This window comes from Ictidomys tridecemlineatus, chromosome 4, assembly GCF_052094955.1.
Source record: "Ictidomys tridecemlineatus isolate mIctTri1 chromosome 4, mIctTri1.hap1, whole genome shotgun sequence".
Taxonomy (NCBI): Eukaryota; Metazoa; Chordata; class Mammalia; order Rodentia; family Sciuridae; genus Ictidomys; species Ictidomys tridecemlineatus.
In genome coordinates, this window is record NC_135480.1 from 14,491,681 (window position 1) to 14,512,422 (window position 20,742).

Consider the following 20,742-nt stretch of genomic DNA (forward strand, 5'->3'; position numbering starts at 1 on the left):
TGGGGTTGCTAGCTTCTAATCTACTCAAAATGATATGTTCAAGAGGGCCATGTACTGCAGGTGGCTTTATTCAATGTTAGTTTTGTTAAATAATGCGCCAGAATCCCAGTGACCAAGGAAGCTATTAACTCTTTATACTTCAGCTTCCTAAATTAGCAATATGCTCCCCATGCTCTACTTCAGCCACATTGAATTTTTAAGAATCTTTAAAGGGAAAAAAAAATTGTTTCACATATAATTAAAAAGAATGTTCTTCGTAAGAGTTGGAACTAAGCTCAAAATAAATTCATCTTGGTATAACCTCCTTCTGGTTGCTCTGTAAAGAAAAAGAACACTGATACTTAAGAAAATAGCCAAGATGAAAAGGAGGGAAGAAATGCAGCTCGAAGTGAAGAAATGACACAGACCTCCCACATACACACTTTAAAAACTTTATTCATATAAAAAATTCATTTGTTTTTAAAAGCATTAACAAGAAAGAAAGAAAAAGAAAAAGGTATGGAGCATAAGACATTTGCCCCTTAGTAGTTTCGGTGGGAAGGTGGGATTTTTGGTTGTCTGGAATTGAATGTTTAGTGTTTTTATAAATGAAAGAGAAAAAAATATATAGTTAAAAGGTCCCCAAAAGCCCATGGCTATTCTATTACCCACACCCCACCGAGAAAAAAGAGCACCAGGAAGAGCAGAGGAGGACAAGAGAAACCAAGAGTGGAGCCAGGTCTGGATGGGGAAATTCCCCTGTGCAGTGTGCTCTGAGGGTCACAGAGAGCAAAAGGCTCCTTTTTTTCAGAAAAGGTGGATGAGAGTGGGAAGAAATGGGAGGAAGGTAAATAAGGAGTTTTAATGCATAGGGAAAGGGGTTGGTGGGTTGTGCACTTTTCTCCTACCCCATAGCCTCAATATATAAGGGAAGGGGAAGAGAGGGAATAAGAATTCCAGTTGCATTGAACAGAGTTTTTAGATTAAGGAAAGTAGAAAGCAAATAAGGAAAAGGGTTAAAAAAAAAAAAAAAAAACAACCCACGTAGCAGCTGATTTCTTTAGCCCAACCTGCTAATATGCACTAAAAGTGAGAGGGGCATATTGCAGGGAAGGGAGAATTAGGGAGAAACCTTGTTTTCACTATAATTCCTTCAGAGATTATGGTATATCCTGGACAACTAAGGAGTAAGAGTCGCACCACTCACCCCTACCAATCTTGCTTTGAGATCCATCAAGATGAGATTTTTACAAAATCCCAATTACAAGCTATTGAGCAAAAACCTGCTGTGGCTAAAATCAGAGGCTATGCCAATTCCCAGAATCTTGAGACTCTAGGTCACTTCTCCTCTTCTTTCTGTTATTGAGGGCTAATAGTGGGTAAGAAAGCAACAAAATAGAACTTGCAAAATCATGAGAAATGAGACTGCAGAGGCAAAGAAAGGCACATGAAAGGGAGGGAGGAGATGTACCCCAGGCCAAAGGCACAAAGAAGAGGCAAAGCCAGGGGCAATCTCCACCTTATAAGGGTAAAGGGGACAAGAGTTATGTACATCAAGTCCTACAGTTGGCCAACCAATCCAGATAGGAGGCAGGGGAGGACAGGCCTATAGGGTAGGAATAGGAGAAATGGGGTAAGGGTTGGGGGAAGCCAGATTTGAAGCTTCCTGCCAGTTTCAGACTAACCACTTCATGTACATTCCTTCTAGCTCCTCCTAGAGGTTCCTCTTCTTTTCATAAGACATCTTTCTGCTCCTTCTCAACCAGAAAGTCTTCCTTGACATTCTCCTCTTTATACAGCTTCTTGCAAATGGCCAGGACAAGTCAGCAGACTTATCACAGGGTGGGAGAGGAGGTTAAAGACAGCCTCAGTAAGGGGCAGCAGCAGCCCAGGGTTGGCATGAGGCTTACAGAAGAGATGGAGTCAGTAGGTCCTCGATGGCCCCTACCTCAGAGGTGAGGAGAGAAGGATTCTCAATCCCAGTTTTAGAAGGCCTTCACTTAATCGAGGGCCCCTGCCAAGTGGAATGTACCACTGCTGCCAGCCTTCTTTGCTTCATAAATAGCCACTGGAATAAGAGAAGAGCTCGTGCTTCCCATTCTCCAAAAGAAAGTTAAAAAGTCCCTTGCCCACCAGGAAAAATAATCTTGATTAAGAATCATCAGTATAGCAGGTTGCTGGACATTGCATATACAGAATGTTAACTTCCAATTCTTCCCATGGCTTCCAGTGAAGATTCCCACTCTCTCCCTCCCTACATACAAGGCCAAGAGTTCCAGGGAGAGCTGGCAAAAAGAGCTAATCTGCAGCATTCTCAAGATATGCAAATAACTGAGTCAGGTTTCTTGGGAGGAACAGGAGGGATTGAGGGGGTGGGGTGAGACAATTAAATTTCACTGGAAGAAGTTGAGTTGATGGAATGAAGGCAGCTGCTTTGGGCTACAAGGGCAGGAGGCAGCCTGGCAGTTGGCACAATAGTCCAGCGAAGAGAGGGAAAAATCATCAGTCCATTTCACCACCAAAAAATAAAAGTACATATATTATAAGCCCAGGTGGAGTAGAGATAGTGGTGCTAAATCTTCTGCTGTGGGGGAAAAAAAAAGAAAAAGATGTTAATAGGGTTGGAAATAAGAAAACCTGAAAAAAGACAATCAAGCAAGTCTGGAAGAAGGAAAGCAGCACATAATGGAGAATCAGATCACCATCTGCACATCCCAGGCTCTTAGGAGGTAATAATCACAAAAGCAGAAGTCCCCAGGCACCACATAGCTGAGACCAGAGTCTCTGCCTGATCACATCAGCAAGATTGGCAAACTGCTGGCACACAGGAACCTCCTTCCTCAAGGACAATCTTGGGGATGACTAGAGGACATACCATGGTGGGGTAAGACACTTGGTCCCCCTTATCATCCAAAACCAACTCATCCAACTCTTCCTCCAGAGATTCCTGCCCCTCGTCCTGCTGTGAACACATGCAATTTGTTAGTATGAGAGTAAAGATAAAAACCTCATGAAGAGTGTGCCAGATCTAAAGAATATTCCAAGATGTATAAATTCAAACAAACAAGGTAATAGTAAAAGAAGGACAAAACATTCATAACAGGCAGGTACAGAAAGGGTGATGTGTGAGAACAGATCAGTTAGTATTAGTAGTCATCAGTACCACCTTTACAGACTTTCTTCCGCAAACTCAACCAATGCAGAACAGTGGCCCAAGGAATCCCAAGATGAGTCAAAACCCTATTTTTTCCTTGAAACTCCTACCCAAAAAAGATGCTAACTTTCTTTGGGCTTTTTTTTTTTTCTATTTCATGAAATGTTCAAGCTTCAAAACAGAATTAGCCTTAGACAGACAACAGTAAACAGAGGATTTACCATCAAGGGTGTTCCCTTCAATGGCTCCATATCTCCCAGATCCCCAGATCGATCCAGTGTTCTGATGTGGTCCCCTCTCTCATTCAGTGTGGAATAGTTGTTATCTAGTGAAAAAAGTACACAGAAACATGATATTCACCACTAGATATGCAATATATATCAAATAGGAAAGTGTGAATTAGACAGCCCTATTAGGAAATGTCCTGTGCCAAATGATTCTGAAACGCGTTAAACTCTGATGGTCCTGGACTTAAAAGGAACTTGAATATAATGGGGAAGATAATATATATATGAAATACCCAGAGTATGACAAATGATAATAAGGCTAAACTAAAGAAATCTGTCTAGACAAGAGTACTGAGATTAAGAGGAAAAAGAGTGATATATTCTGTAATAGAAAAGACCTGACAGACAAGAGAACAGAGCTTAAGTTGAAGTCTTTGAGGATGAAGAGAATTTAGAAAAGCAAATGGGAAGGGCAATCCTGAATTAGGTATGACATCAGCAAAATATGGAGGAAAAAAAAGAATGAAAAGATAGAGCAGCAAAGTAGACCAGGAAGGTTGGAAGAGAGTGCATGGAGAGAAGACAGTGACCTCAGAGACTGGAGTCTGACTAAGTCAAGGGATACAAACTTGATTCTGTAGTAACCAGGGAACATATGAAGATTTTCTGAAAACTTCTAAGTGGAATGTGGAAAAAGTAGATGGATAAAGTTTTACTAAATGTCCTCATATCCTTCCAAATGGAAACAGAAAACAATCAGCCAATGTTTTTATAGGATGATAAATGGTGAGTGTGTAAGAAAACACTATAAAGCTGGACATCTCTACTCATCCCAGTGAAATACTCCACAACCTTAGGCAGGAATTAACCACCTACCTAGTAATTTTGTGTTTGATCCCATATTGCTCATTTGAATTTCTTCCCGATCAGGTTTCTTATCTACATGGAGTCAGAAAGTTATCCAGGTCAAAAACCAACTCTTCAAAATCTACATATATCATAAATTACTCTCTTGGTCTATCCTTCTTCCTTTCCAACAGACTTTAAATATAAGACACAATTCAATCTAAGCTAGCAGTTTTTTAAATTACTCTGTCTCAAGGTCTCTCTTTTGTAGTCTTAAAAAAAATTGAGCCCTAAAACATTATGAGGATCCAAAGAATTTTCATTGGTGTGGGTTATATATATGAATATTTATGGTACTGAGAATTTTTTAAATGTCTATTTCATTTTAAAATATGAGTTACTACGTGTTACTTCCCCCCACCCCACCCCCCAGTACTGGGGACCATACCCAGGGACATGCTAGGCAAATGCTCTGCCACTGAGCTTTGCCTCTAGTCCTTTTTTATTTTAAAAGGGTATCTCTAAATTACTTAAGCTGTCCTTGAAATTGGGAACCTCCTGCTTCAGTCTCCAGAGAGGCTGGGATTATAGGAATGCACTACTACACCCACCTACAAATATTTTTAATTAAAAAAAAAAATCATTGTTTTATTTTGTATCTCTTCAAAGTTTGGCTTAAAAAAGGGAACTGGATTCTCATATCTTTTTCTACATTCAATCTGTTATGTAGTTACTCTGGTTAAGGTTTATTGAAGAAAATCCAGCCTCACATAGATAAGAAGTCAAGAAAGGAAGGAAAACTTTAATAGTCTTTTTAGATAACTATGAACATTTTTCCTTGATAGTGTATAAATATTCAGTAAGTAATAGTTTCTTAACGTAATGTGGAATATGAAATCAAACTAACAATCCCTTTATATTCTATTAAACTAAAATTATTGGCCTGTCATGTACTTGGAATGTATCAATTACCCATGCATGATTTTTAAGCATCATGGCGCCAGTTCCTTGCAAAATACAAGTTCACAGACCTTCATAAATGTTCCAAATATTAATACTATTTATACATCTATATCTCTCTATCTATCTGGATAGACAGACTGAAAGACACATTCCTTAATATCACCAAAGATTTTAGTAGAAAAGTATTGGGAAATTACCAGGCTCACAGAGACCAATTCATGTTTTTCAGAATTATAATCTTCAAAGTTCAGGCACCAAATACTGTCAGTTAAGTGACAAGCTCACTGCATTCCATTTTAAAGAAATGTATGCCAAATACCTATGTCTAATTACAATCTGTTGGCCAATTATTTCAAGTAAAATGGTGTTCCATAAAAAAGTGGCTAATCGAACTAGTAACTCCAACAACAGTACAACTGCTTTGCCTCAAGACAAATGTCTTTTTTTGTGTTTGCAGGGATTGAATGTCATTCTTTGCAGCAGAAATGCTTTGTAAAAGATGTGTATTCAAGGGTAGAAACATACCATTATTTTTTATAGCTCCACTAAGTACATTCTTTTGTAAAGATGGCCTTTCCCCCTCAGCCTTTCCTTCTTCTTCTACCTTGAACCTTCATTCAGTGATCACTTTCATAGAAGACATTATGTATATTCAAATAGGAAATCTTGTATTTCCCCTCTTGATCCCTCGTACCACCGCAGTACTGGGTTTCTAACCCAGGGTTGCTCCACACTGAGCTTCATTCCAGCCCTTTTTAATCTTTTTAAGGCAAGATCTAAGTTGCCAAAGCTGGTCTCAAACTTGGAATGCTCCTGCCTCAGCCTCCCAAGTACCTGGGATCCCAGGCATGTGCCACTAAACCAGCTTTTCCCTCGATTCTTTAGTTGAAAAGCCATTAACAACAATATATGACTAAAGCCAGGTACTATGGTTTACCACAAAGCCAAATGGTATTTCATTATCACAACCAAAATATCCTAAGGGGTATACTGAGAGCATAAAGATTACTGACATTTTTATTTATATCATTCAGATGGTTCTTTTTTTAAAATATAAGAATGTGGTAATGGGGTCTACAACTCATTCAGTGTGATATCACTGCCCTAAGCCACCAACAATATGCACCACTGCTTCTATGCCATCAAAGCAAATGTTCAACAGCCTCCAGACTTTCAGAGAACAATTCAAGAACCACGCATGGAGGCTAAAGCCAAGAGTCATTAAGATAATAAGGGTAAAACAAAATATATAATTCATCTCTTCAGAAGAAGAACGTGTTTGTTCACATGGCAAAAGGTTTTAAAAAGTTATAACCCAAAATAATAGTTGCTATCTCTGGGTAGTAGAAATAACTGATTTTCTATTATTTTTCTGGACATCTGTATTTTATAACTTTTCAACAGTAAACATGCATTACTTGACATTATATAGAAATTTAAAGGGAAATAAAATAAAAACCTAAGGTTCACTTTCCAGTGATTTTAAGTTAAGTTCACAAGCAAAAATAGAAGAAATCACACTCAGGCAAATTGCACGTTTGATTTCTAAAGCTCAGATCTGCCAGCTTGTGCATTACAATTCTGGAGCAAAGCATTATTCCCCTCCCACAAAAGACTAACTCATTCAGAAATAAATATATATCCTATTTCTTAGTTAATAAGCCCATAAAGAATAACAGAAGTGGCTAAAAGAAGATGAGTTTACTCTGAGGGTACTATACCTGATTTTTGGTTCCGGTCAATGAGAGGGAGAGTGCTATCATCATATGAATGACTACTCTGGCTTCTAGAAGCATTGTTTAGATTCACCTGGAGGCAAACAAAATGCCAAGTCATAGAACAGAATGTCTTTATTCTCCAGCCTGCCTCCACCCCACAAAGCAATCTGCCCCGCCCTACCTCCTCCAGAGGCTCTCCTTAAACATGGTTTCCTTCCCCAGCTTTCCATACCCCACCCCACACCCATAGGCCCCAGCCCCTAAGGCACATTTTATCCCACAAAAGATTAAATCCTCTACATTCCTACTTCCAACTCTTAAGAAAAAGTAATGCTTAAGGATTGAATAAATACTCAACATAGTGAAACAATAGGCTTCTATTTGTGTTCCTGAACAGGAAATTTTAAAAGTTTCAAATACTCATACTATCAGAAGGAAACAGTCTCAGAAAATGGTAAACTTGCTCAAAGGGTCAGGGGAGATTTGGAGAAGTCGCCAAGGCCATCATCACCCTTCATCACCACCAGCACTTACTTACTTACTTACTGTTATGACACTGAGGGAGACCAGAGCTATTTCAGCAGCAAATGAGCTATAAGTACCGTTCTTGAGAAGTAAAGCAAATAAGGTCTACTAATTAGAGACTTGGGTCAAAAATAGACTTAGTGTGATGATGAAATAGAAGGAAAAAAAAAAAAAACGTTTTGGTCTTGAGAGTTACTATACCTGAAAGTCTGATTTCTTCCATCCTTCTTTTTCCAGGGGCTTCCTCAGTTCCTTATATCCCCAGATTGTCTGTAATACAAGTGCTGCTGCTCGAACTTCTTTTTCTGAGCGATTCCTTAAAGTAACACCATATTAAATTTGGATGTAAGACCAGGAAAGAAGCTTAGGACATATATTTTCTGGTAACAACGTAAGAATATAAATGCCAAAAAGGATGAAATCAAATTTTCCAAAACCTATATTCTGTCCCAAAGAGTAAAATACAATATTGTCTGACATAAGTGTCTATTATCAATTTATGGATCAATATTAAGACAGAAAAAGAATAATGTCTTTTCACGTTTCACATGTAAGGAAGAGGAATAATCTCAGAAAGCAAGAGGGGGACTAGGAATGTGGTTCAGTGAAAAGAATGTCTGACTGGCATGTATAAGACCCAGGGTTCAATCCCTAGCACTGCAAAAAAAAAAAAAAAAAAAAGTTCCTTCCTAGCAACCTCCCTTTCATACTTAAATTCTTCTAGCTGTGGTTTTAAGTGTAAGCTTACCCTGATTTGTTGATCAACACTAGCTTCTCAATACCCTGCGTCTCTCGAAGCTTTTTGGCAGCCTCTAAGTTTTCAGCAATAACTTCATTGATGGTGTTCAAAAGAGAGACCACAGTGTCCTCAGAAAAATTCCAAGAGGAGCTCTGTTGCCCTCCAGGCAGATTTTTTACCAAGTTAGGAATAGCATGTTTACCTAAAACAGCAGAAAGGAAAAAAAGCAGGGAGAAAAGGCAGAGTTAGGCCATAAGGAGCCTTACACTACTTTTTATATTGATCAGATCAAGTGGAGATACTGACCATATGAATTTGATTCACTATCCTATAGGATTATCATATCAAAAGGGCAAAGAACATGAAATAACATGAACTCATTGTCTTTCCTTCTCTCATTCTTCAATCACATTAAAACAATGTGAATATTGTACATCAAATATGTTACCCAGTCCTTTCAGATACTCTAATGAAAATAGAATGTCAATACTGTAGTAACTTAACAGAAATGAAAGCATTATGAATTTAAAAGCTCAACAACTCAACAACCTAGGCTCTGCCACTAACTGGCTATATTAACTCTGAGCAAATTACTTAACTTCTATACCCTTAGTTTCCTTATCCTATTTAAAAAAAAAAAAACAGACCTCTATAAAGTGATGGGGATTAAATGAAAACACAGAAGTATTTAATAATGCCCAGTAACAATGAAGGTGCTCAATAAATAACAGCTATTAACATTCTATTTGTGAAGAGTCATCACTTCTTATCTAAGAACCATTAGACCATGTTCCCTCACCCACCCTAAAATTTATAGACTATTGAGGGCTAGAATCTTTTCCTTAGATGATTTCAATAGATACATTACTAGCCCCTATAGGCACTATGCTAGATGCTGAGGCAACAGCTGGCATTCAACTCCTTACCGATTAACTCCTTATTGCGTGCATCCACAGCCAGATTTCTTAATGCTCCAGATGCAGCTTTCACCACCCGCTCATGTTCATTGGTCAGGAGGTCAGCTATGGCAGAGAGAGCCTTCTCTTGACGCAGAGCAGAGCGGATGTATCGACCATACTAGGCAGCACATGGAAGACAACAGATTATAAATAACAAACTAGCTATATAAATCTTCCCATTTCCAAATCCATTTTGTAAAACATACTCACCGTCCAGCGCCCAGCACACAAGTTCTGGATGGCTCCAGCAGAGGCTTCTAGGATAGCAGGAGTTTTACTCTCCTTAAGGAGTGAGATATATATCCGAACCACCTCTGGCTGAAATAAGAGCTCATAGCCTGTACAAGAAAGAGCAAGAAGGCAGAGGATACTAATCAATACCTACAAACTAGGCTCTGGTGGCAGGAATCCAGCCTTAGTACTCTAGGTAGATGTATTTACCATTACGCTCCCTGAATTCCCTTACTAGTCAACAACCAACTCAGAGACTTGATTCTTTTCTTTACCCCCTCTTTGGGTACCAAGATTTGATTCTTAAGAGTAATTAGTCATGGTAAGAAGCAAAAGATATATCAACTCATCATGTTCAACTCCTTTCTCTCCTTACTCCTTGACTCTTCTCCCCCACAGCTTACTTTGGCCTTGGTTCTACCATGAGCTCTCAGAAAACTCATTTAGTTCATTGATAGCAATCAAGGTTCAAGATTTCTCATCTCAAATAAATTATTTCTAATTTAACCCAGTTATTTTTATATCCATGGAGAGCTGTAAACCTTATAGTCATCAATACAATGAGTCCAAAGATGCAAACTATGATAAACAGGATTCTTCTAAGAATAAAGTTTAAGCCTCCAAAACTGTAGTGACCACGTAGGGTAGCTAAGTTTCTGCTATAGCCTACCATCAGAACTTTATCCTATCCTTGAATAACCTGAAGCACTGTCTTAACAAAACAGGCCTTTGTGAATTACTTCTACAATACTATAGATTTTACCAAGATTTTCACTGTCACTTCAAATCCCCAAGTCAGAGAAGAGAGAACCGTACATATGTTGCATAAAGTCTACTATTAGGTTACCAAATACCCTATCTGTGGGCTATGTTGATGAGATCTTTAGAGACTGAGAAGAAAAAAAATAACTTACCTCGAGCAGGACTTGTTCTTTTAGGGAAGTCCACTGTATCATTTGCTGGATCCTCTGTGGGTTTTTTCCCTGTAGAAATAGGAAAAGGGTATGGGGCAGGGAGAGAATAGGGGTAAAGAATTTTAAAAAGGAAAATTTCACCTGACACATTTTTCATTCTTCAGTCAGAAACTTTGGATCAGAGATGCATCAAAAGGAGCAAAAGAAGGGAAGCCCGCCCAACTTGTCCCAGCAGGGTGCTATGCAGAAACAAAGACAGAAAACAGGCAGCAGATAGATAAAACAAGGATAACCACTCTTGTCACTATTGACCTGAGTTTTGATAAAAAGGACTGCTGCCCAGAAACAGCATGCCAGGATCCACGTGCTCAGAAGAGCTGAATTTGTTTCAATGGCTTTCCTCAACTCAATTTTCCTACATGCATCCACAGGGAAGGGTTAGGCAAGGAAATACTAGGGAAGCTAAAACCAAAACATGCAAATTAGAAGTTGTCAAGCTCCTTAAAAGATTCAACTCACCTCTGGAGAACCATTCATCTTCCAATGCGTCACCCAAGGTGTAAAGCAGAGGAGAGATAAAGGAAGAAAATGCAGGAGAAAGATGTCAACAAAAGCATGGTCAAATAAGCAAGAAAGGACAGAAAAGTAAAGAAAAACACAGGAAACAGAAAGGAGGAATGGGAAAGAAGGCCCCAGATTAGTTGAGTTCTCAGTGCCTCAGTCATTCACAGCAATACCACCACCACCACCACCACCACCACCATCACTACCTCCACCACCACCACAATAAAAGCACACAGCTCAGGGAAAGCAGCGGCAGAGCAACAAGACAGTCTTGACCAGACAGATTCCCAGACTCTTTGCAAATATTCTGTACCTAAAGTTAAGTGTTCCTTCCTCTCCCTGTCCCACATTAAAGAGCAAAGAATGAGGAACCAAGACTCACCTTTGCCCTTCTTGGCCCCAAAGCAACTGGCAGCATGTGGCCCAGTATTGTTGGCAACACTGGGAGGTGCCTCTTGATAACGCTCTGCCTGTGGGATCTCTCGATGAACTTGATAGGATAAGTTCCGAAGGAGGCACACGCAGTTTTCCACAAGCTTAGGGACACAAGATTTAATAAGAGAAGTAAATAACTATGGTGATTTTGCAGCAAGTTCCCATGATTTAGGTATTAAAATATCAACCCTCAAAATATAATACAATCCATCTCAGTATTCCAGTCTTCTCAAACTCCTCGAATTTAGTGGCTTTAGCCAACCCCAAAACTGGATCACTGACTTTCCTACTTGGAAAATGAATTATCTTAGAAGACCACTAGGCAACTTTCATATACATGTGAGGGAAAAAAAAAAAAAAATTCCTAAGTTGAACACTCCTTCTTTAGGAAGAAGGTGCTGGGATAGGCATTTTATGTAATGGAAAGCAGGAGTGGGTAGGTTTGCACTACAAGTACTTTGTAGATGCAATGAATGGAATTAATTTACCTTGCTATCTGAATCCTTCTGCCCAATCTCAGCCTGAACAATGAAAATAAGGGCATCAACTAAGCCATCACATTCCCGAAGCTTCCGACGAGCTTCACTTCTCTCTGAGCTTACATTCCTAAAGGGAAACCAGAAAATACTTTAAATGACTCAAATTCAGAAATCCCCCCATTGACTATCCCACAACATCTATAAGCTTCCTCAATACCCTTTTTACTCACTATAGGAAGTAGTGAATATCTATTATAAGCAAGGCATAGCAGTCAAGAGAAAGTTCATTGACAGTTTCTGCTTTCTGAACCTTTATCACCATGTGGGGTATGGGTTAATAATTCAAGATAGAATAGATACTTCTTGAATGGAAGTACAAATATACCACAGAGCAGAGTGTCTGATTTGAAATATAGAAAACCAAGGGAAGAGATACAGACACACAAAGCCCAGAACTAGATGATTACCTACACATTGTACGTTCTGAATAAGTGTTTACCAAGTTAGATGAACAGAGTCAAAGAGGCATAAAAGAGATGTTTAAGGGAAAACAAACCAACAGCAGGTATATGTGGAATATAAGTGAGTAGCAATAAAGGTAAAACAGTTGGAGTTGCAGTACACAATAAAAAGATAGTAGAGGATGAATAGCAGGTGAAAGAATTTTAACTTTTGCCAAGCAGGTGGTACACATCTGTAATTCCAGTTACCCAGGAGACTGAGGCACAAGGATCACAAATTCGAGATCAGCCTCAGCAACTTAGTGAGACTCTCTCTCAAAATAAAATAGGCTGGGAATGTAGCTAAGTGGTAGAGCACCCCAGGGTTCAAACACTAGTACAAAAAAAAAAAAAAAAATCTTAACTTTTCTTTTTAAAGAAATTATATCAATCCTCAAAAATTCAATTTTATATTCTCAAAGCCCCTACTATTACCTAAGGCAGCCAGCTGTGTTGGTGAGCACCGACTCCCACTCAATATGGCGTGGCTTACAATCTTCATTAGGTTCCCTCTCCCAACCAGAATGAGGAATGATCACTTCATCTGTCAAGGCGTGCAGTGCATGGTCCACAATCTCCATTTTGATTGAGTCATGGGATGAGAGATTCCACAGGGTTCCTGGCAGAGACAATTCATAAGATAGCTCTCCAACACCCATGATCATATGTTTGAAGAATGTCAAGAGAATCCCTTATTGCTCGACTTCTTGGTCTTCCTTAATGATCAAATATCTTGCATTGATATTCAAGCTTTTGTGTGTAACCCGTGGTAAGAAATAAATTTTTTATTTTACAAACATACAGATCATGAAGTAAAGTTCCATAAAAATAGTACTGCCTATAACTAATGCTCACCGATCCACCTATACTGACCTCTTCTACCTTGACTCCTCTGTCATTTGGGGTCACATAATTCTTAGTTGTAGGAAGCTGTCCTGTCTACTGCTGGATGTTTACCACTCCTGGCCTTTACTCACTGGATGCCAATAGCACTCTCTACCCACACTGCAGTTAAAACAAGCAAAAATGTCTCCAATATTGCAAATGTCTTCAGGGAAGAGAGGGGAGAATTTCCTCCAACTAAGAACCAATGGTCTATACATTCTCCTTTTATTTATTTAGGATATGCGGGATTGAACCCAGGGGCACTCAACTACTAAGCAACATCCCCAGCCCTTTTTATTATAAGACAAGGTCTCACTAAACTGCTTAGGGACTCACTAAGTTGCTCAGGTTGGTCTTGAACTTGCAATCCTTCTGTCTCAGCCTCCTAAGTCACTGGAAATAGAGGCATGCATCACCACACTAGGCGTTTTTTTTTTTTCTTTTCTTTTGCTTGGAATGGTGATTGTGACCCACAAAATTGTGTTCAATTCACACTATCAGATCACAGCTCAGAATCTGAAAAACCACTGTTCTAAATAAAGCAAGGATCACAGCTCAAATGTCTAGATGGGCCTAGCATGTGAGTCAAGACAGGCATACACTTAAGTTACACAATTGGGGATAACTGGCAACTGACATTGAGCTTCCATGTTTGGAAGACAATCTTCTTTGTGACCGTAGTTGATTAGAGATAATCTATAATCAAAAGTTAAAGGAGTGGAAACTCCTCTAACTCTCAACTTCTCTAGGGGTAAGAGTCACCCAAACTTAGCACTTCCTGGGGCCTAGAACTTACCAGTAATGACTTCAGTAAGATCCATATCACGAGCCTTTCGGAGCAATCGCACAAGGGCAGGAACACCATCACAATTTTTTATGGCAATCTTGTTATCTTGGTCACGTCCAAAAGAGATATTCTTGAGAGCTCCACATGCTCCAAGGTGCACTTCCTTTTTGGGGTGGTCTAATAATCCCACCAGCACTGGGATGCCCTTGAGCTTCCGCACATCAGTCTTCACCTTGTCATTGCGGTAGCATAAGTGTTGCAAGTATGCAGCTGCATTAGACTTGACAGCATCCAAGCGGAATCCCAGCATGGCAATAACCTCTGGCAGCTCAGGCTGTCTCCAATTGGGAGGTGGGGGGCCTCCCTTGCGAAGGCTATCCAAGCTTGCTAAACTTCCCCGTTCATGCTGGGCCAAAGGAGCCCAATAGTACTGATCTGCTGGTACCTCCTCGCCAATCATGTCTTCATAACTCCTGCAGATTTTTGGAAAAACCAACAGAAAAGAGAAATACATCAAGTAGTTAAGCCTAGCTTGGGACACTCCTATAACCCCCCAACATTAAGGCAGGATTATCCCCAGCACTGATACACAGATCATATATCTCCTCTGCATTAATAATATGCTAATCAATTTTAATAATTTCAAAGGTACCTTCAATTAAATTAAAGCTACCCTTTTTTTCATCAAGTTTGCTGGCTCAGAAAGTAATATTTGGAGAAGTTAATCACACACAAAAAAAGAGAACCAAATCTAGTTACTGAACATGTATTTGAATGATACCTGAAAATTATTAATTTCCAGATAGCGATTAAAATAAATCCTCAGACAGCATAGCTAACCAAACTAAATGACTCAGTGTCACAGAAATCATCAAATAAAGCCTGAGAACAGTTCTAACAAGCCCTTAGCTAAACAGGAAATGAGGCATTTACACATAGGGAACAGTTGGTAGAATAAGACCCTTAAACATACTTCATATTTAAGGTTCTCCTTATCCTATTTTGGAAATTATTAAAGAGGGAGGGGCTGATAGAGAAAAATAGAAAAGAACTTCTTGCTACATCATATGAATACCTGTCTTTGGTACTGATAAGGTGTATGTCTTGAAACACTAATTCTCAGTTCATAGCAACATCAGACTTGCTAGTCAACAAATATGGGTTTGGTTTTGTTTTATTACCAGGGATTGAACCTAGGGAGCACTTTATCACTGAACTACATCCCCAGTCCTTTTTTTGGGGAGACAGGATCTTTCTAAATTGTTAAGGCTGGCCTCAAGCTTTTGATCTTTCTGCCTCAGCCTCCCAAGTCACTGGGATTACAGACATGTACTATCATACCCAGCTCTCAGAAATATGTTTGAAATGAGTCCCATTCTCCAATTTCTAAATACCTCCAATTTTGTCAAAATCTACTGACCAACACTGTATTTAGGATGCCCAGCCACATGAAACACACAGCAATTGCAGGAAAGAAGTCAGTGGGAAGATAATTCTTCCTGTTTCAGTACTACCAGCAACCACTAGAGGGTGAGTCTGTCACACTATTATTTATTCATAACCACCAGGAAGAGACCATTATCTCTGAACTCATCTCATTCTGCGGCTCCCACAGGAGAGAGGAGAACCTATTGTGTGGAACTCTCACAAATAAGACCTTTGTTTGCTCCACAAAACCACTCCCACTGCCACCAAACACTCAAGGTTAGCAAGCTGAAGATCTGCCTCATGGGTGTTAACAACAACCATTCAACAGTGATTCAAAGGCCCAAAGCATTTTAGTTAAAAATAAATAAATAAATAAATAGGCCATTTCAAAATATCATTAAAACAAAATAAATTGGTTATATTAGCTAAATTTTAAGAGAAGGCAACTAACCTGTACGTGAAGAAAGATTTCCTTTTAGTCCAGGGGTAAAAATACAGCATGTTCACAAATATAGGAAAAAGAACTCAAAGGCTATGCACCAAAATGTTAATTGTAGTTCTTTTTGAATGGATGGTGTGCTTTTCTGGGGTTTTCAGGCTCTGTGTTAAGCACCTTTTAATTTTCTTATTATTTTAAGATAAGCAATTATAAAAAACAATTACCATAACCAAATTTTAGTCACCTGAAGAAATCTTATATTTCCTTCTTTTACAGGCAAAGGATCAAGATTCTTTCACTTTACAAATAACAAAGCTGTGTCCAGAAAGATCAAATGGCTTGCTTGAAGCTACACAACTAGTGGCAGAGGTACAACTAGAACTGAGGTTTTTCAAGTTCAGTGCTTTTTTACGCTAATCAACTGCTTCACTGTTTAAGTTTGACCTTGTATTACTCTCCTAGGCCCGGAACAGGAAGCAGCAAATGATCTTGATAGTCAAGCAGGTTTCTAAGTCCAGTGCCATCCTGGAACAAACCCAAGAACCAGGCCCCAAACCTTCTCTATGTCAGCTGCTACAGGGATAGCACAAAATGGCCTAGCCACCCACACCCACCTGGGTCCAATCACTCTTTACTAATGAGGAAGTCAGAAAAGCAGACAACACCCTGGGCAGACTGCTGCTATCTACCCCTGCTCCAGGTTGCACCAGCTGAAGTCTGGTGCCCCTTCAGGAATAAAAGGTGAGTCACATGGGAGTTGGATTAGCTAAGACACCTGAAAGGTAAATGATTCAGGCTTAGATAATGGGGCCTCTACCCCTGTCCCCAACCCAGTTCAGTTCACTATTAACCAACGCTCCCTATACATGAGGAAAGTAAGCACCAAGGCATTTGGCTTTAGAAGGTCATGACCCATACACAGAAATTCAGTAACAGCTGCCAAAGCACCCTCACCATCAAGAAAACCTTAAATTTTTCCTTCTTTTCATGTCTCTTTGGAAAACACAGTTCCTAATTTATTCTGAAGCAAGATTTGTAGCCCACAGGCCAAACCTGTCTTCATACCACCCAAGAACTAAATATTTTTTATATTTTTAGAGGCTTGCTTTTTAAAACAAAAAACATCTAACAAAGATAACATAGAACCCACAAAGCCTAAAAGTAGGTCCTCTGTAAAGGTCTGCCAATCCCACTCTAAAGCATTCTCGAGGCAACAAGGGAAAGTGTCTACTAAACATCAATCAGTCTACTTTCATTTCACCCAGAATTCCCATGGAAAAGTCTGATCCCTAAAGGTTCTTAAAAGTAGAAAGAAAAGCCAGCTCTTTCCCCCATCTTGGAAAGACCCTTTCCTTTCACTCTTGCCTACCTGAGGCGGCGGCGAGGGTCAGAGGGTGTCCCAGTTCGACGGGCAGTGCCATAATCAGACATCATACCGTAATCCAGGTCATCATAGCCCATACTACGCTGGTCATCTTCTAACCCGTAAGGCTCTGGGTGAAAGCGGTGCAGATCCACACTGCTCCCCCCTACCCGAACCTGGGGCTGTGGCCCATAGACATCCTGTCTACTAGGTGCCCTATAGCCTTCCATGCTGGGCCTATATCGTTCCTCAATGCGAGTCACCCGGGATAGACTGCCATAGTTGTCACTGCCACCTGGATAGCCATCTTCATAGTGGCGGCTATAACCATCAGGAGGGTAGTGGAAGTTCCTCGGAAGGGTAGCAGTGCCTGCTTGGCCCACATAAGGACCAGGTCCACCGTTGCCATTCTTGCGGAAGTCACGACCCAAAGTCTGGATATAGTTGTTCGAAACTGATGAGGCATCCACAGGCAGCCCGTCTGGTCCCACAGGGACTGGCTGTACCGTCCGTGTTGTCACTGTCTTCACTACTTTCTTGACCTTCAATTAAGGAATGGGGGGAAAAAAACTACTGAGGGAAATAAGTGATACAAGCTTACTTCCAGACCACTCCAAGAAAAGAAGCAAACCCTAATCTCTAGGCCACTACACTAGAAATGCCTATACCATCTACCTTTCTTCCCATCCTATACATCTGAGCAAGAAAACTGCTCTGGCAATTACTGCTTCTCGGAGAAGCTCCTACAGACCTTGACATGCTCTCTCTTCCCAATCCATCAGATTTTCCCATATCACTTTTCCATGTAAAGAGAGATCACTTTCTTTTTGGCATAAGTACAGATTAGTGATCCTTCCTTCACCCTAATTAAGTGCTTAATCTCTCCCCTAATACAAACTACAGAAAGACTTCTTCTATTTTCTATTAATGAGACCTTATGCAAATCTCAGCTTACTGTGGTCTCTGTGCGCCGGGTGGTCCCATCATCTGAGGTCTCCACAGAGACAACAGACATGGCTCCTTCAGGGTCCTCCTCTGTGTAAGTCTCCACAATCTGCCCTGGCTCTTGCATCCTGGGGATGGTGCTATATAGAAGATGACTGTGATCCTATATGGAAAAGAGGAAAAGAAAGAAAATACTATTAAACCATGTGTTATTAAGAACCCATCCTAGTAAGAAGCAGAAGGGTGAGGCCTATTCATCCATTTTTTATAGATCTCAAGATTTTTAAAGAGAAGTGACTGTTACCTTTCAAACTTGTACAAAAGTAAATATAATTTTCCCATTCTAGTCATTTAACTAATATGTACCAAGCTAAACAACTGATAGCCATATTGACACCAAGTGACAAAGGTAGCAGATTTAACTTCCCAATTCTGGTCATCTATGGTTATCTAAATAAATATGAACTATGTTAAGGGGCCATGTATCCAACTGAGTGATCTCCCAAAACGGGCTTATCCAATAAATACAGAACTTTTTTATTAGGAGGGATTGATCCCAGGGGCGCTTAAACACTGAGCAACACTCCCAGCCCTTTATTAAGAATTTTATTTAGAGACAGGGTCCCTCTCAGTTGCTTAGTCCCTAAATTGCTAAGGCTGGCTTTGATCCTCCTGCCTCAGCCTTCAGGGTCAACTGGGATTATAGGCGTGCACCACCACGCCCACTCCTCATCCCCCCAAAAACAAAGAACTTTTAGGATAAAACAGAAAATCCCTAGAAGACCAATCATTTGACTGACTTTATATTACTGTAAGGTAAGCCTTTATATTACTGTAAGTCTTAGAAGGCTTCTAAGACCAACCAGATTTTAGGTAGGATTTTCTGCAAAGTAGAATTATGCCCTCCCTAAAATAGGAATGTAGTACCTGGGATCACATAAGAGGGACAGGGAGGTAGTAATGAAGATCAATAGCCATTAATATTCATTTCAAAACAAAGCTACATATATACTTTGTAGCTCCACCTTTTTACTTTCCTAAATGAAAGAAACTAATTGATGGGTGTTTACAATGTGCCAGACACTTTATGAATTACCATGATGCTCTTATAAGCTGAAGAAGTAAAATGATATGAATGAAACAACCCAGCCTTGAGCCAAAAGAATTACCTGGGGTCCGTTGAGTTTCAAATCTGAAAACTTCTGTCTCTCAAGGTCAGCATCGCCCACAAACCGGCCGTTCTGAAACATAGTCCATGAAAAGACAATTCATTTTGTGGCCTTCCTTTACTCTATCAAACATAAATGTCTTTTTCCCAAACAAGAAAAGGGCTTTCAAGAAGATGTTTGTGGCCTGAAATCCTTGTGTCAGTACTCATAAAATAACCATATTACTTCTTAGCTTAGAACTTTCCTCAAAGTTGAAATCAGGCCTGCAACTCTGGCAGACTGAGTCTTTGGTACATAAAAACCTAAGCTCCATGAGGGCAGAGGGGTTTGGGGGTCAGTTTTATTTAAGGTAGCATCCCTAGTGCCTTACGCAGTGCCTGATACATTATAAACGTTCAAAAACTATTTGCTGAAATAAAGAATGTTTTGGAAAAGTTTCCCTACATGCAACCTTTTTGAAAATCCCTGAGAATATAAGGAAAATTGAAAAGGCTAATTTAGGGGATTTCCAAAAGTCTTCGTTATTGTTCCCTTCATGCTCTGCTACCATTGGAAACTCCCATTCCATACAGCTTTTTAAAGAAAGATGTAAGTCTCCCTTTCCAAGTATGAAGAATTTAGGTACCCCAGTTCCCCTCCAAGAATACTAAATTCTCAACATCTTTATCATCAATTATTACAACTACAGAACACATTCCAAAATGTTAACCTTAAATTGTTCTGTCTTAAATAGCAGGAAATAATCTAATGACATTATACCACATAGAAATACATATTTCCCTGCTCCTCTTTCAATAGAGAACACAGTGAGATCCGGCCACCTTAGGAAACTCTTCTCCCACCCCACTCCCCTTTACATGAAGAGTATAATGCTGAGGGAGAGGAAGTTAAACATTACTTTCAGGAAGAAGGAAAGGTGTGGTTTCATTGCTGAGCAGAAGTTAAAAATAAGAGAGCAAGAGAAAGAAACCACATACTAAATCCTGGAATTCCCCACCACCTCCAAGCCTGAGTCGTCTTTTCAATATATATATATCATCCCTAGCCCTCTACTCTGGCTCCTAGAAAAAATTAGAAACATTGTAAATATACAGCCTCCTTCAAATTCCTGATTATCCCCAACTGGAATTCTGTCCTCTAGCTCAATCTGCAAGGTTCCTCAATAGGTGGGACCTTTTCTATCTTAAAAATTAAATAATCAATAAAAAGGACTGTCAAGGCATGAGCACTATTTTGGTCCAGAGATGCATCCAGAGATGCAGTCTATCAAGCAATGCCCTCCGCGCCCCCCCCCACACACACACCCTCACAACAAAGTCAGACTAGATAAACCAAAGGAAACACAAGATACTTCTCACTTCTAACACCAACTCTCGAAAGTCACATCAGAAAGTCAGCCAACGAGAGACCACTGGCTCCTGCGGTTATTTGGATTAAACAGCAGAATGAAGCTCCCTCTCCAATTCTAACCAACAGAATTAACAATAACCCCT

At 39.8% G+C, this 20,742-nt stretch overlaps 1 protein-coding gene across 16 annotated transcripts in view; it reads right to left on the reverse strand.

Moving 5' to 3' along the window:
• Positions 1 to 415: 415 nt before the first annotated feature.
• Positions 416 to 20,742, reverse strand: part of Ctnnd1 (catenin delta 1) — a 49,730-nt gene continuing 29,403 nt past the window's right edge. For 8 of the 16 annotated variants that reach the window (XM_040284311.2, XM_021730624.3, XM_078045989.1 and 5 more), the window contains 18 exons: positions 19,250 to 19,321; positions 18,091 to 18,243; positions 17,142 to 17,677; positions 13,915 to 14,378; positions 12,669 to 12,852; positions 11,743 to 11,860; positions 11,202 to 11,355; positions 10,775 to 10,792; positions 10,256 to 10,324; positions 9,321 to 9,448; positions 9,078 to 9,228; positions 8,161 to 8,353; positions 7,614 to 7,728; positions 6,891 to 6,978; positions 4,237 to 4,299; positions 3,355 to 3,458; positions 2,855 to 2,941; positions 416 to 2,563 (listed from right to left, as the gene is read on the reverse strand). In XM_040284311.2, the coding sequence (XP_040140245.2) occupies positions 2,552 to 2,563; positions 2,855 to 2,941; positions 3,355 to 3,458; positions 4,237 to 4,299; positions 6,891 to 6,978; positions 7,614 to 7,728; positions 8,161 to 8,353; positions 9,078 to 9,228; positions 9,321 to 9,448; positions 10,256 to 10,324; positions 10,775 to 10,792; positions 11,202 to 11,355; positions 11,743 to 11,860; positions 12,669 to 12,852; positions 13,915 to 14,378; positions 17,142 to 17,677; positions 18,091 to 18,207 (2,601 nt within the window). In that variant the 5' untranslated portion in view covers positions 18,208 to 18,243; positions 19,250 to 19,321 and the 3' untranslated portion in view covers positions 416 to 2,551. The remainder of the gene's footprint in view (positions 2,564 to 2,854; positions 2,942 to 3,354; positions 3,459 to 4,236; positions 4,300 to 6,890; positions 6,979 to 7,613; positions 7,729 to 8,160; positions 8,354 to 9,077; positions 9,229 to 9,320; positions 9,449 to 10,255; positions 10,325 to 10,774; positions 10,793 to 11,201; positions 11,356 to 11,742; positions 11,861 to 12,668; positions 12,853 to 13,914; positions 14,379 to 17,141; positions 17,678 to 18,090; positions 18,244 to 19,249; positions 19,322 to 20,742) is intronic. The other 8 variants (XM_078045991.1, XM_078045993.1, XM_078045992.1 and 5 more) reach the window with 8 other exon arrangements.